The 12669-nt window shown below is 39.3% G+C and overlaps 6 protein-coding genes across 6 annotated transcripts; 3 read left to right on the top strand and 3 right to left on the bottom strand.

Moving 5' to 3' along the window:
- Window positions 1-104: 104 nt before the first annotated feature.
- PIB2 (Pib2p) lies at window positions 105-2162 on the bottom strand (the record flags this gene model as incomplete). The annotated part of the gene is made up of 1 exon (XM_037289155.1): window positions 105-2162. One exon carries the CDS (start codon window positions 2160-2162, stop codon window positions 105-107), a length of 2058 nt encoding a protein of 685 aa, XP_037145050.1.
- A 1266-nt stretch (window positions 2163-3428) lies between these two features.
- On the top strand, window positions 3429-5603 carry STT3 (dolichyl-diphosphooligosaccharide--protein glycosyltransferase subunit STT3; the record flags this gene model as incomplete). The annotated part of the gene is made up of 1 exon (XM_037289154.1): window positions 3429-5603. One exon carries the CDS (start codon window positions 3429-3431, stop codon window positions 5601-5603), a length of 2175 nt encoding a protein of 724 aa, XP_037145049.1.
- A 103-nt stretch (window positions 5604-5706) lies between these two features.
- Window positions 5707-6537, bottom strand: LAA2 (Laa2p; the record flags this gene model as incomplete). Its single annotated transcript, XM_037289153.1, has 1 exon — window positions 5707-6537. One exon carries the CDS (start codon window positions 6535-6537, stop codon window positions 5707-5709), a length of 831 nt encoding a protein of 276 aa, XP_037145048.1.
- A 1681-nt stretch (window positions 6538-8218) lies between these two features.
- ALK1 (protein kinase ALK1) lies at window positions 8219-10744 on the top strand (the record flags this gene model as incomplete). The annotated part of the gene is made up of 1 exon (XM_037289152.1): window positions 8219-10744. One exon carries the CDS (start codon window positions 8219-8221, stop codon window positions 10742-10744), a length of 2526 nt encoding a protein of 841 aa, XP_037145047.1.
- Window positions 10745-10828: 84 nt separating this feature from the next.
- GET1 (GET complex subunit GET1) lies at window positions 10829-11515 on the bottom strand (the record flags this gene model as incomplete). The annotated part of the gene is made up of 1 exon (XM_037289151.1): window positions 10829-11515. The coding sequence occupies one exon, from the start codon at window positions 11513-11515 to the stop codon at window positions 10829-10831; it is 687 nt and encodes a 228-aa protein (XP_037145046.1).
- A 236-nt stretch (window positions 11516-11751) lies between these two features.
- On the top strand, window positions 11752-12558 carry CKB1 (casein kinase 2 regulatory subunit CKB1; the record flags this gene model as incomplete). The annotated part of the gene is made up of 1 exon (XM_037289150.1): window positions 11752-12558. The coding sequence occupies one exon, from the start codon at window positions 11752-11754 to the stop codon at window positions 12556-12558; it is 807 nt and encodes a 268-aa protein (XP_037145045.1).
- Between the last annotated feature and the right edge of the window lie 111 nt (window positions 12559-12669).

The following is a 12669-nucleotide window of genomic DNA, read 5'->3' as shown; positions in this document are numbered from 1 at the left end:
TGATGGAAATAAATACAATAAATAAATGTATAAAAGTAAACAATAATAAAATACAAAAGTAAAAAGTCAATCCAACCAGAATCAATATTTTTTATCGATCATCTTCAAAAACTACTCCAATTCCAATCAGCCGGCACAGACCCAACGACAGACCCAATAATATCACCATTTTCTTTTTTTGAGTCGTCGCTCTGGTCCTTTTTATCCACACTTATAGCTTCCGGACTTTGCTGACTTTTATAATTATTGGCATTATAATTATAATTAATGTTATTAGGATTATGCTCATTACTATTACACCGAGAGGAAAATTTGGAATCTGCACTATCCTCTTGATTTGGTTGGTTGTTATCCTTTTGGCTCCTCCAGCTTGGATTCCTTATTAAATTTTCATAGTCCCCGAGACAACCATCGCAAACTTTGGATAAAGTACCCATACCGCCACCACCGATTATAAACTCTGCATTAGAGTTCAGATACAACCAATGAGATAAATGCTGATCGCAAAAAATATCTCCACAATGTCGGCAGTGATGTTTTCTTTCGAAGAATGTGAACAGCTTATGACAATAATGACAAGATGCCCGCTTGGAATCAGGCAGCCAATGATCTTTCCTTGGTAATCTAGGTGATTCTGAATTCAAACCATACGGTAGATCAGAATTTGAAAAATCAGAGTTTGGAAACAGAAACGAGCTTATTTTCTTTCTACAGGTTTCTAAAATCGATGATGTGGTCGAATAAACACTTGCCTGAGATGATGGATTATGATTACTTCCTGAACCTGAATTTCCACGAAAATTATTCAATAAAGTATGCTGAGGAGAATCTGGTCTCATTAAATCATCTATAGTGATATTTGTTTCCGCAGTATCTCTCAAAACAGCTGGCACATATAGAGGTTTCTTCGGATTGCAAATTTGTTTGAAATTTTTTTTACTATTGTTCGTCTTGGACTTTCCATTAGTGTTAACGCTAAGTTGCTGAATTGAATCTGAGGATGCCTTTTGCAGGGGTTGAAAAAATTGTTGTTGCATCTGTTGTTGATTGGATCGCACGCCATTATTACCAAGGAGAAACGAAGAAGAATCTAAAATCACTCTTTTATTGCCAAATTGCAAGTGAGTCATCGATCCTTCTTGACTCGTTATTTTTTCAAATGTTTCATTATCATTATCAGTGCTTTCATTTACATTTTCTACTTTATCAGAATTTTGACTTGAATTGTCACTTTTACGTTTTTGCAAACTTCCTCTTTTTAAGAGCGATAGCTTTCGTAATGCCTTCTCAGTTAGTTTTTTTTGAGATACTTCATCATCTTCATCTGTGATATTTTTATCATCAGGCAGATTCATTTGATAATTTTGAGCCTCTTCTTCTTCGTTACTTTCATCATCTTCAATTTCAACTGTTTCTACGATATTTGCGGATTGTTGTCTCTTCATCAATGAGTTTCTTGAAAAATTTCTGCGCAGGCTGTGCTTGGGATCTAGATCCAATCTTTTGTCATCAGTAAACGGCAGTTGCAACCCTATTTCATTCTCAGAGCTATTTCTTCTGAACATAACGTTTGTGGGAGCTTTGCGTCTCATAGATGATGACATCGCCGGTGACTGAATTTGTTGATTTAAATTACCATAATTTGTGGCAGAGTAATTCTCATTCCCTGCAGGAGGTTGCTGTGGCTGCTGTTGTGTCAAATTATTCTGCAATAACAGTGACCTAAGTGATAAATTACTCAACACGCTTTGGGCAGATTGTGCTCTTGCCCTGGGTGGCGCAACCTTTTGCTTTTCAAAAGTCATAGTAGATTTATTGGTAACCCCATTGCCGTTACTATTAGACGAAGATGATGAATTACACGACGACCGGTGACTCTTCGTCTTTTGCAGTCGTGGGGCTTTTGTTGTATTTCGACTCACAAAATTAATTTCTTCTTTATTATTGGATGTCGAATCACTGCTTGTTTCCTCTCTGTTGCCCTCGGATTCTCTTTCTTCTTCCCCTGTATCTTCCTCCTCCTCTTCTTGAATGGCGGGTGTCTTTTCGCTGAAAAACTGTGTTGCTTGTTGTTGTTCGTCGTCCTTACGTTGAAGATCCATATGTTGGTCTTGATCGTTTAAATGCGAATCGCTTGACTGGCTGTGTATGCTACTCATCATCCATAATGCGCTATGTCAAGCCTGCTATGCGATACTATCTTGCACTGCACTGCGTCGCAAACCCTCTAGTAAATGAGTATACAGACCTTGCTCAACCTGTACTACTTTGGTAAATTATGCTCAACTCCGCACAACTCAACTTAACTCAACTCTGCTCTAGTCTATTTCGTTCCGTCTTCGCTCAAAGTGTGTTTCTCACGCACATCGCTAATTTTCCTGATAAGAAACTGCAGCAATATATATGTCTCTCTTTATTCCACCAGCTCGCTTTCTACACAAAAAAATGTCCAAAAAATGGCAATCATCTTTAGAAACAACCGGAGAGAAGCCGGCATAAGATTTCAGAATGTGTCCTGATTGTATCTTTCCAGACAAAAGAGGACATGTATTTATCACGCACCACGGCCAAAGCCTCCAATAGTCTTGGGCACTATAGTGAACAGCCAGGCAACCTAGAAGAGCTGGAATCAGTCACTGTAGAGCCTGTTCGTCAATAGCGGCTGATGCTTGTTGTGCTCTGCTAACAGCCTGAAAAGGAATCGGTGGTGCCAGCGGCAGCCACTGCCGCTGCCGCTGCTCTCTCTCATAACGATTGCGACAATGGCGGCTGCTGCAAGCTGAAAATCTATAATTGTTTGAGGCCTACCAGCAGCACTAGAGCTCACCATTCACCTGTGTCCTTACTCGCTAGTAGTCACTCAGTCGCAATGATGCCCTGTTCAAATGTTGTGTATTAAGGATTAAAAAAATAACCGCCGAGAGTTCTCAGAAATACTCGAATTGAGAGTCACATTACACGACCATGAGTATTCTCTAGAAAGCTTTGATAACAAGGTCTGGCAATTTTGTTGTGTATCTAACAGCTTTCTTTGGACTAAATTGTAAGTGGTACATACTGGACCGATGAATCAGCCAGTTTAAACGTTAAAAAGGTGTCAGGTTGGGAACCTTAAAGCTGAATTGTCATCGCTTGGTGTTCATAAAAGCTTACATAATGATAGCTAAAGTTTAGTAGCCACAAATATACCAGTTACGACCGATATTTGCTACAGGAAGCTCAATAATACGTTTGGTAATACTATGCCTCACTGTTGGCTGAGATGAGTGATCATTAAGAAAGGAATTTGAATTTGTTACCCGGTCGGAAATTTGAACACGTTAACATTGAAAAGGTAGTGTATATTGGATTCAGCAAGCGAGAGTGGGAAGTGAAAGCGTATTTGTTGGCAAATGAATTAAGGAAATCCAAGAGCTATCCCTTTTGAGATGCAATTGGAAGCGCTAGACAAGTCCCATTGGCTAGTCCAGTGGGTTCAAACTGTATTAAAAATCAGTATTTTTGTTGCAATCTTTGGTGCTGCAATTTCCGCAAGATTATTCTCGGTTATAAGATTTGAGTCTATCATCCACGAGTTCGATCCGTGGTTCAACTTCAGAGCAACTAAGTACCTGGTATCTCATTCGTTTTTGGAATTCCTGAATTGGTTCGATGATCGGACCTGGTATCCGCTAGGGAGAGTCACAGGTGGTACTTTGTACCCCGGGTTGATGACAACCAGTGGTTTAGTGTGGCATTTTTTTAAAAACATTGGTCTACCTATCGATATACGCAATATCTGTGTCCTGTTCGCACCGGCTTTTGCAGGGGTCACTGCCTGGGCCACATACGAGTTTACTAAGGAAATCAAAGATTCGGCGGCTGGATTATTTGCAGGTGCGTTTATGGCAATTGTTCCAGGTTACATTTCAAGATCAGTAGCTGGGTCATATGATAATGAAGCAATTGCTATCACTTTATTGATGGTTACATTTATGTTTTGGATTAAGGCACAGAAGACAGGTTCAATTTTTTTTGCAACGTTAACTGCGCTTTTCTATTTCTATATGGTTTCTGCATGGGGTGGTTATGTTTTTATCACAAATTTGATTCCTCTACATATTTTCATCCTAATTCTTATGGGCCGCTACAATAACAAACTTTACACTGCTTACAGTACTTGGTATGCAATTGGTACTTTGGCTTCTATGCAAATACCATTTGTCGGATTTTTACCCATCAGGTCAAATGATCATATGGCAGCTTTAGGTGTCTTTGGTTTAATACAGATCGTTGCATTTGGTAACTTTGTGAAAAATCAGGTCTCCAATGAAAAATTTAAAGTTGTTATGTTCGTCTCACTTATTTTACTGCTGGGATTGGGCATCCTCGGATTGTTTACTTTGACCTATTTTGGTTTCATTGCGCCTTGGACTGGAAGATTCTACTCCCTATGGGATACAAATTATGCTAAAATTCATATTCCAATCATTGCTTCCGTCTCAGAACATCAACCAGTTGCTTGGCCCGCCTTCTTCTTCGATACCCACTTTTTGATTTGGTTATTCCCTGTCGGTGTATTCTTACTGTTTATTGATTTGAAAGATGAACATATTTTTGTCATTGCGTACTCCGTGCTGTGTTCATATTTTGCTGGTGTTATGATAAGATTGATGTTAACTTTAACTCCAGTTATTTGTGTTTGTGCAGCAGTCGCATTGTCTAAATTGTTTGACGTTTATTTGAACTTGTCACCAGAAAGGGATGGTAAGGAAGTTCGTTGGAATTTCAGCTCTCTTTTATCACGTTTGGTGGTTTGTGGCTCTTTCATATATTACTTGTATTTGTTTGTCTTCCATTGTACTTGGGTAACAAGAATGGCATATTCATCACCTTCTGTTGTTTTACCATCACAAACACCCGACGGTCGTCCTGCTGTCATTGATGATTTCCGTGAAGCTTACTATTGGTTGAGAATGAACACAAATGAAGATGCTAAAGTTGCCGCCTGGTGGGATTACGGTTACCAAATCGGAGGTATGGCTGACAGAACCACTCTGGTGGATAACAATACATGGAACAATACTCATATTGCCATCGTTGGTAAGGCAATGTCTTCACCAGAATGGAAATCGTACGAAATCTTTAAGCAACATGACGTCGATTATGTATTGGTGATTTTTGGTGGTGTTATCGGATTCAGTGGCGATGATATCAATAAGTTTTTATGGATGATAAGAATTAGCGAAGGTATTTGGCCTGAGGAAATTCAGGAGCGGAATTATTTCAATTCAAAAGGTGAATATCGTGTTGATTCGCAGGCAACAAAAACCATGAAAGAATCTCTACTTTACAAAATGTGCTATAAGGATTTCCCTCAAGTTTTCAATGGCCAGGGACAAGATAGAGTCCGTTCGCAGACTGTATCAGCATCAGATGTTGAACAGCTGGATTATTTTGAAGAAGCTTTTACCTCCGAAAACTGGATAGTTAGAATTTTCAAATTGAAGGAGCAAGATCCAGAGGGTAGATCACTACATGACGTAGGCATGTTCGAAAGAAGTCTTGCGAAAGGAACAAAGAAAAGAGGTACCAAGAAGCCAGACCTCGATTTCAGAGTTTAGAATTCAGAAACGATCAAAAAGATTGAAAAAGATTTAAATTTATAAATATACGCTTATATATACGAAACAAAGATATAAATTAACCCAAAATTACCAACCAAAATTACCAACCGAATTTGCTCTTACGTCTCATCTTTTTGTTATAAAATGCGATCTCATCTCTATGCAGCCTTTGAGTGTGACCTGTCAAATTCGTCACTACGCTTTCGAAGGTTGTCTTATCGCTTACCAAACTTGACTCTTTTTGGCTAAGGTGCTGCAGGTTTACAAATAGCACATCTATTGCATGACAAAGTGCGTCATGGTACCCCTTTAGGTCCTTGACATTGTCCGGATCGATTGCTAGATACTTCGGTATCTCTATTTCTTGATCTTCTTCGTCAACATCTTGCACCGACGCCGGCATCAACGGAGGATAGTAGCTGAGCTTGAAATGATCCTTCAAAATAAAGTTGCTGTGGATATTGGAATCGCGTATCAGGGACTGAAACTTAAAAAAAAGGGAATCATTCAGTGGATCTCGCTTTTTCTTAAGCCTATGCTCAAGCGTTTCCTCGACAGGTATATTGAGAATATGCCATAGGCTAGCCTTTAAATGCGATTTATCCCAAATAAATGGTCTAGGTACACTTCGCACTTTTACCAGTTGTTCAAAAATGACATGCGGTCTTTCTTCGCTGATCAAATCCGCTAGTGAGACTTTATCGATAGTTTGATTTTTTTGAGCAGCGAATGTATCCGGGACCAGCTCGTCTAAATATGCGTCAGTACTCAACTCTTTCAATTTTGGTTCAGTTTCTTCTTCAAAAGATGCATCAGAAAAATTACCAAAATCATCGTCACTGCTATCCTCGCCAGTTAAAGCAGCAGCATCTACAGCATTAATATTGTGTTCCTGCTTCGAACCATTTATTACTTCACCCCCTGATGACATAACTGACGAGCTACCACTGCTCTTTTGCTCTCCCACTTTTCAGCTTCCAGAGCTTTCATGTTTTTCACATTTCAGATCAACTACGCTCCGCGCCCCATAGTTACACTAAATACCTTGATGAAAATAAAAAGAATCAGATCTAAAAAGGCTTCACTTCGGGTCATTAAAATACTCAAAGAAAGAAGCTCAATGTTGCGATTGAGTAGTATCGGTGACATTTGAACATGGCACTTTTTTGTGCTATAATACGATGGTTTGAGCAATTGTTCGTTTTTATTAACACTTCACAGTTATTGATGCTCACAGTTTTTAGATTGTTTGCTAATGATGGGAACGAAGGCCCATTGTGTTTCGACCGCGCCAGCAAAGCTAAATGAAAATTCTGTTTAGCTTACAAAAATATTAGTTTCTTGAGCAAATGTACGAGGGCGTGTTTTTCCCGCAACTCTCTCATCGGGTTGGAATCCAATTACAATTTAAATATATCGTCACCTGTTGAACAAACTGCACATTTCCTTCTCGACGGGCTGCAATTCAGCGCCCCCCTAAGACAACAATTTCGTCGCTTGAATACTCTCAAACATATTAACCGGCTCAAAATTAACCAAGATTCACGTGAATGGCATGGGCATTCTTGCTCGTCACATTACATGCTACATTGATCTTTGAATCATGAAATGCCACCTCAACAGAATGGAAAAATTTAGTAGCAGACCTGCCCTTATTTTCAACAGTACAATGAGATGTGGGTATTCTTGAACTGAACTTTTGAAGCATGTTGCGTCAAAGAGATGCCTCATTACAACATGATTTTTACGGCATTCTTTCCATCTTTTTTAGTAATGCGGATAGTAAAAATCTTGCGCACATGTGCAGTGTGGATATTTCGAATATATTCGCCAGCTCTAAGCCAGTGATGTGCTCTAGGGAAACTCCAAGGTAGGAGACTCTTGCACTGCTATTTTTCTCAATTGTTTTCCTGTCTACTTAAGCCATATTTTAGCCGCCGACGTCGCCGTCGTTTATACATCCCGCGCTTCCCTCCTGCCGACTAATTCAATCTTATAACCAGTTTTCCAGACAAGCAGCTTGATAAAAAGCACTTCTCGTACGATATTTCAGCAACCAAATATAGCTGTTTGCCTCATACCGCTATAAAGAATGCACGATACGTTCCACCAGTAATTGCAAAGCGCTTCGGGATTAATTCACAATCAGTAGCTATTCAAAGTTCCAGCCAACAAATGCATCGAGTAGTCAGAGCATCTTTTGACAGGCCTCATATATCAATTACTGAGAGCAGCCAATGATGAAATGAATAAAAAAGAGATGTATAACTGGTATAGTTCTGGACTGACGCTGTTAGTTTGAGCTCCTGATCGAAGATGTGTCCGAAAACTCTATCGGACAGGGAAACACGAAACGCGAAAGGTAAACAAATCCGGACACGTCATATCGAACGAAGATAAATGTAAACAATGCTGAGGGAAGTAAACAAAAAGAGGTACATCAAAGATGAACATATACAAAAATTGGGTGATTCATTGTGGCTGTTTGTGAATCTCTTGCGACAGCAGCTAAGGCGTTATATATATATTTCTAATATCTGAGTGGCTTTCACATTCGCTGGTTAAGATATTTGTGAGAAGTGCTTGGGATTTGGTGGTACAAAACCGCAGCGATGGATTTTGACAATTCTTTTGAGGAGTATACTGACGGCAAGAAATTTATTGCTCTTGTGGTTTCTGATAATGAAGACGACTATAATTCGTCGGTGGACTCGATAGGTGAAGTAACAGGCCATCATGGAGATGGCGGCAGAGAAGCATATATAGAACCAAAACAAGCGCGATTAGGAAAGACACATACAGATGCGATGGCCGCAGCCGTACCGGCAGGTAAGAACGGAATTGAACCAGCCACTGGAATCATCTGTAAAATAGCGAGCCCAGGAGCAAGGAAACCATTGGGCTCCGGTCCAGGTGTATTCAACGCGGCCGCAATGGCAAAGGTGAGCGCGGTTAATGCCACCGTGGGAGTTGGCAGCATCAGTATGAAAAGTAAAACCGAAGAGAAGAAAAGATGGTCTTTTATGTCTAATCACTCTTCGTCGAGCAATAATAATAGTGTCAGCAACGCCAACGCCAACGGCAGTGCGAAGAAAAGGTGGTCTACTCTCTCGACATTCACCAATGACTCAGGATCTATTTTGAGAGAGAACAAAGACACGAAGGAAAACCGCGATTCCAAATTCTTGAAGAGAGTCTCGACCCATAGCTCCATTTCGTCACACAAGAGAACCTCGATAATAAGCTCCGGAACTATTATGTCTACTGGTACCAACAGTATTAGCGAGACTAACGAACACAGTGCAAGATCTCCGACTACTTCATTAAAAAGATCATCGACGGGGTCATCATTGAGACAATTATTTGGATTGATTGCAATAAGTGATGACAACAAGGAAAACTCAAAAAATAGCACTAAAAACAAAGCCGATAAAGAAAATTTCAAAATCCCTACAAAAACATCCATAGGTCGTTCTTTCTATTCAAAACCGTTGGGACAAACAGAGCGAAGAAACTCGAATTTTAGGCCTCCTTTAGCTCCAATTGTTAATGAGACATCTCGTCAACGTCATTCAGTAATGCTAGGGAATAACAATAACTATAATCAATACCACAATGATAAAAACAGTCAACGTTTCCACACCCATTCGCCGAGTATCACATCACTATCTTCGATGGTATCACAAGGTTCCAAATGGAAATTCTGGAAAAGAAATAGTGGCAATGGCAGTGGTGGTGATGAGAACTCTCTTTCAAGGTCATCATCAAGTCAATCACTGAGCCTGAACGGAAAAAACCCCTCTTACGCGTTGAATACTAGTAATGGATACGTCGAAAATAAAACAAAACACAAATCGTCGTTTTCTGATTTCCACAAATCGATTTTCTCTCACAACAATAATAGTGCTACCGTTAACGACTCCTGTAAAGACTCCTCATCAACTATATCTAGCTCCCTATCAAAAAGACCATCGTCATCTAATATGTCAATGGTAGGTTTAAAACATATGACATCGCAATCAAGTTTGAAGCACAAAACTTCCCATACTTCTTTGCAAAGATTCAAAACGAGACGGAAATCGAACAATACTTCAGGGCCGGATAATTCATCCGTATCATCTCACAATACTTCCACGTCACAAGGACCACAAATCTCACTGCCAGTTCCTGATCAAATGTCAAGAGATAAAATCAGAGCCAAATTAAAAAATTCTGCTTCTCTATTATCTCTGAGCTCCTCAACACCTGTAACAATGAAAGATTATGATGAATCATTATTACAACAAATTTTAGAGTACAGCGATATTAAACATATTGTTAATGACTATGAGAAAATGTCTTCTCTAAAAACCGCTCAAAGGTTAACAACACATGTTTGGAAAGCAAAGGAGGCAGAAGATGCTGTAATTTACAAAAAATTGCCCTTGGCAACTTTAGAAGATGTTACCTACTCGAAGCAGATGTGTCTGCAAGAGTTGAAAATGCTGCGTCTTTGCAAAGGAACAACCGGATTACCATATCTATTACAGTCATATGTGGTTCGTGAGTCATCATCGGATGAATTTAATAAGGATGGCAAACTATTTTTACTTCTCGTTCTTAAGGATCATGGAATACCCTTATCTGGTGTCAAGTTAACAAGTTGGTCCCAAATCCAAAAAATATTTTGGCAATGCGTGACAATTTTATATGTCGCAGAAGCAAAATTTCAATTTGAACACAGAAATTTAACTTTGGATCATATTTTAATTGACAAAAATTCTAACGTAACGTTATGTGATTTAAAATCGAGCAGAGCGGAGCAAGGTCCTAATGAATCTGTTTTATTCACAAGATTGGATCACCCGTTGTTTTTTCAAGGTGGAGGAGACTATCAATTTGAGATATATAGTTTGATGAGGTCAATTTTAGCCGAGTCTCATTCATGGGGAACGTATGAACCCAGGACGAATTTGTTGTGGTTACATTATTTCTGCGTGAAAATGTTCAGAAAGTATGAATATATGGGCGGATCAGAAAGAGACAAAATGACTAAATTTGCACAGCTTTTAGATCCCTTAATAACTTCTAAACGTGGGATCTTCAAGAGAAATGAAGCAGACATTAAAACATGCGGAGATTTATTGAGATTTAAGTAGACGTATAGAGACAATAACTGCAATCATTGCCTACACAGTGCATACACAATACTTACCTTTTGCAAAGGTGCCTATAATCGTGTATCAATCCAACTCAATCTTGTCGCTGTTTATTTCATGAACCTCTTGAACTTTAGGTTCTGGCCTTGTGACCGCAGACTCTAGAAATAGTTGTTTAATTAAGAACTCAATTGTATCAACGACCCTTTGTAATGCCCACAACCAAATACCCAAAGAAACACCAACTTCAGTAATTGATACCGCACTCATGGAGCGGCCTCTCAACATTTGCAATGGGGCCAGTCCCAAATATAGCCACCCCTTTGTCCAAACTCCAGACATTAGTTGGGGAAATACATCAGATTTAGGTAAATGATATACGATGTGCTTACCTTTCAGCAACTTCAATGCCAAGAAAGGTAGAGTGAGGACAACAAGTTTTAAGGTACCCAAAAGCTTGTCGTTCTTTGCAACAGCTTTAGTTAATTCTTCTTTTATGGAACTCAACTCTTTCTCCAGTTTTGTCAATTTTCTATTATTTTTGGTCCATTGAGCATAATTATCCTGGGCAGATATAAGTCTATTTTCAATTTGCAGCTTCCTTATCTCATGCCTTTTCTCTAGAAACCTCTGGCGCGATACACGTACGTTTGGGAATGGTAGTTTTGACTTCCATTGTTTATGGTGTGAAATCGTATACTGGAGGAGTTTATTAATGGCTAGATATATTAATGCAACGTACACTACCCAGTTATCAGAATAGAATGCCATGCTTAGCACTTAGTATTTAACCCAAATGCACAAACACTTGATCTGTTGGGGCTTTTTTTAGTCGTACAAGTCTCTTCGCACTCTTTTTACAGCTTATCTGAGGAAAATTTTTTATTATTGTCATTGCAAACACTCACAAGGTAAAAATAAACCTGAATACAAATACAAATACAAAAAAAAAGAGCTGTACCTGCGAAAGAATTTCATCGATATCTCCAGGTCGCCGTCTTCTAGTTATGTCCCAGGAATTTATTGAGGATCAATCCAACCTCAACTCCTCCGAGGAAAGTGGACCTTACGATGAATGGATTCCATCGTTTTGTTCAAGATTTGGTCACGAATATTTCTGTCAGGTACCTACAGACTTTATCGAGGATGATTTCAACATGACTTCATTATCTCAGGAGGTGCCTCACTACCGCAAGGCACTTGATTTGATATTGGACCTTGAAGCTATGAGTGACGAAGAAGATGAAGATGAAGATCATGATATGGGTACTCAGGACGGCACTGATTCTAAGCCACAATTAGTCAATAGAAGTATAGCAGAGCACTCTGCGGAACAATTATATGGATTGATTCATGCAAGATATATACTGACCAAACCTGGTCTACAAGCCATGGCAGAAAAGTTTGATCGTAAGCAGTTCGGCACATGTCCAAGATACTACTGCGGGGGGATGCAACTGCTTCCATGCGGTTTAAGCGATACAATAGGGAAGCATACCGTGAGACTATATTGTCCAAGCTGTCAAGATATATATTTGCCACAGTCGTCACGCCATCTATGCCTCGAAGGAGCATTTTGGGGGACTAGTTTTCCTGGTGTATTCTTGAAGCATTTCAAGGAATTGGAAGAATATGTAGAGAGAAAGACGAAAGAAGCTTACCAACTGAAGGTGTTTGGCTTCAGAATAAATAATGAGGCTGTATCAGGACCAAGAATGAAGTGGCTAAGGCAGTATCCAACTACCGAAGAACAATGGGAGGAATTCGCTAGATGTGAATTTGAAATACCTTCCTTACCAGATGTCAGTGCATGATTCGTTGTAATTATTTACTTATCCATATAAAAGTCTCCCCAGTTGACTGCTCTACATCATTCATAATAGTAATTAATCATGATCATAATCAAAATATTTGAACGGCCGCTC

The sequence above is a fragment of the Zygotorulaspora mrakii genome, chromosome 5 (assembly GCF_013402915.1).
Source record: "Zygotorulaspora mrakii chromosome 5, complete sequence".
In the NCBI taxonomy this organism is placed as follows: domain Eukaryota; kingdom Fungi; phylum Ascomycota; class Saccharomycetes; order Saccharomycetales; family Saccharomycetaceae; genus Zygotorulaspora; species Zygotorulaspora mrakii.
The sequence above is the reverse complement of the archived record's forward strand: the minus strand, read 5'-3'. Positions and strand labels throughout refer to the sequence as shown.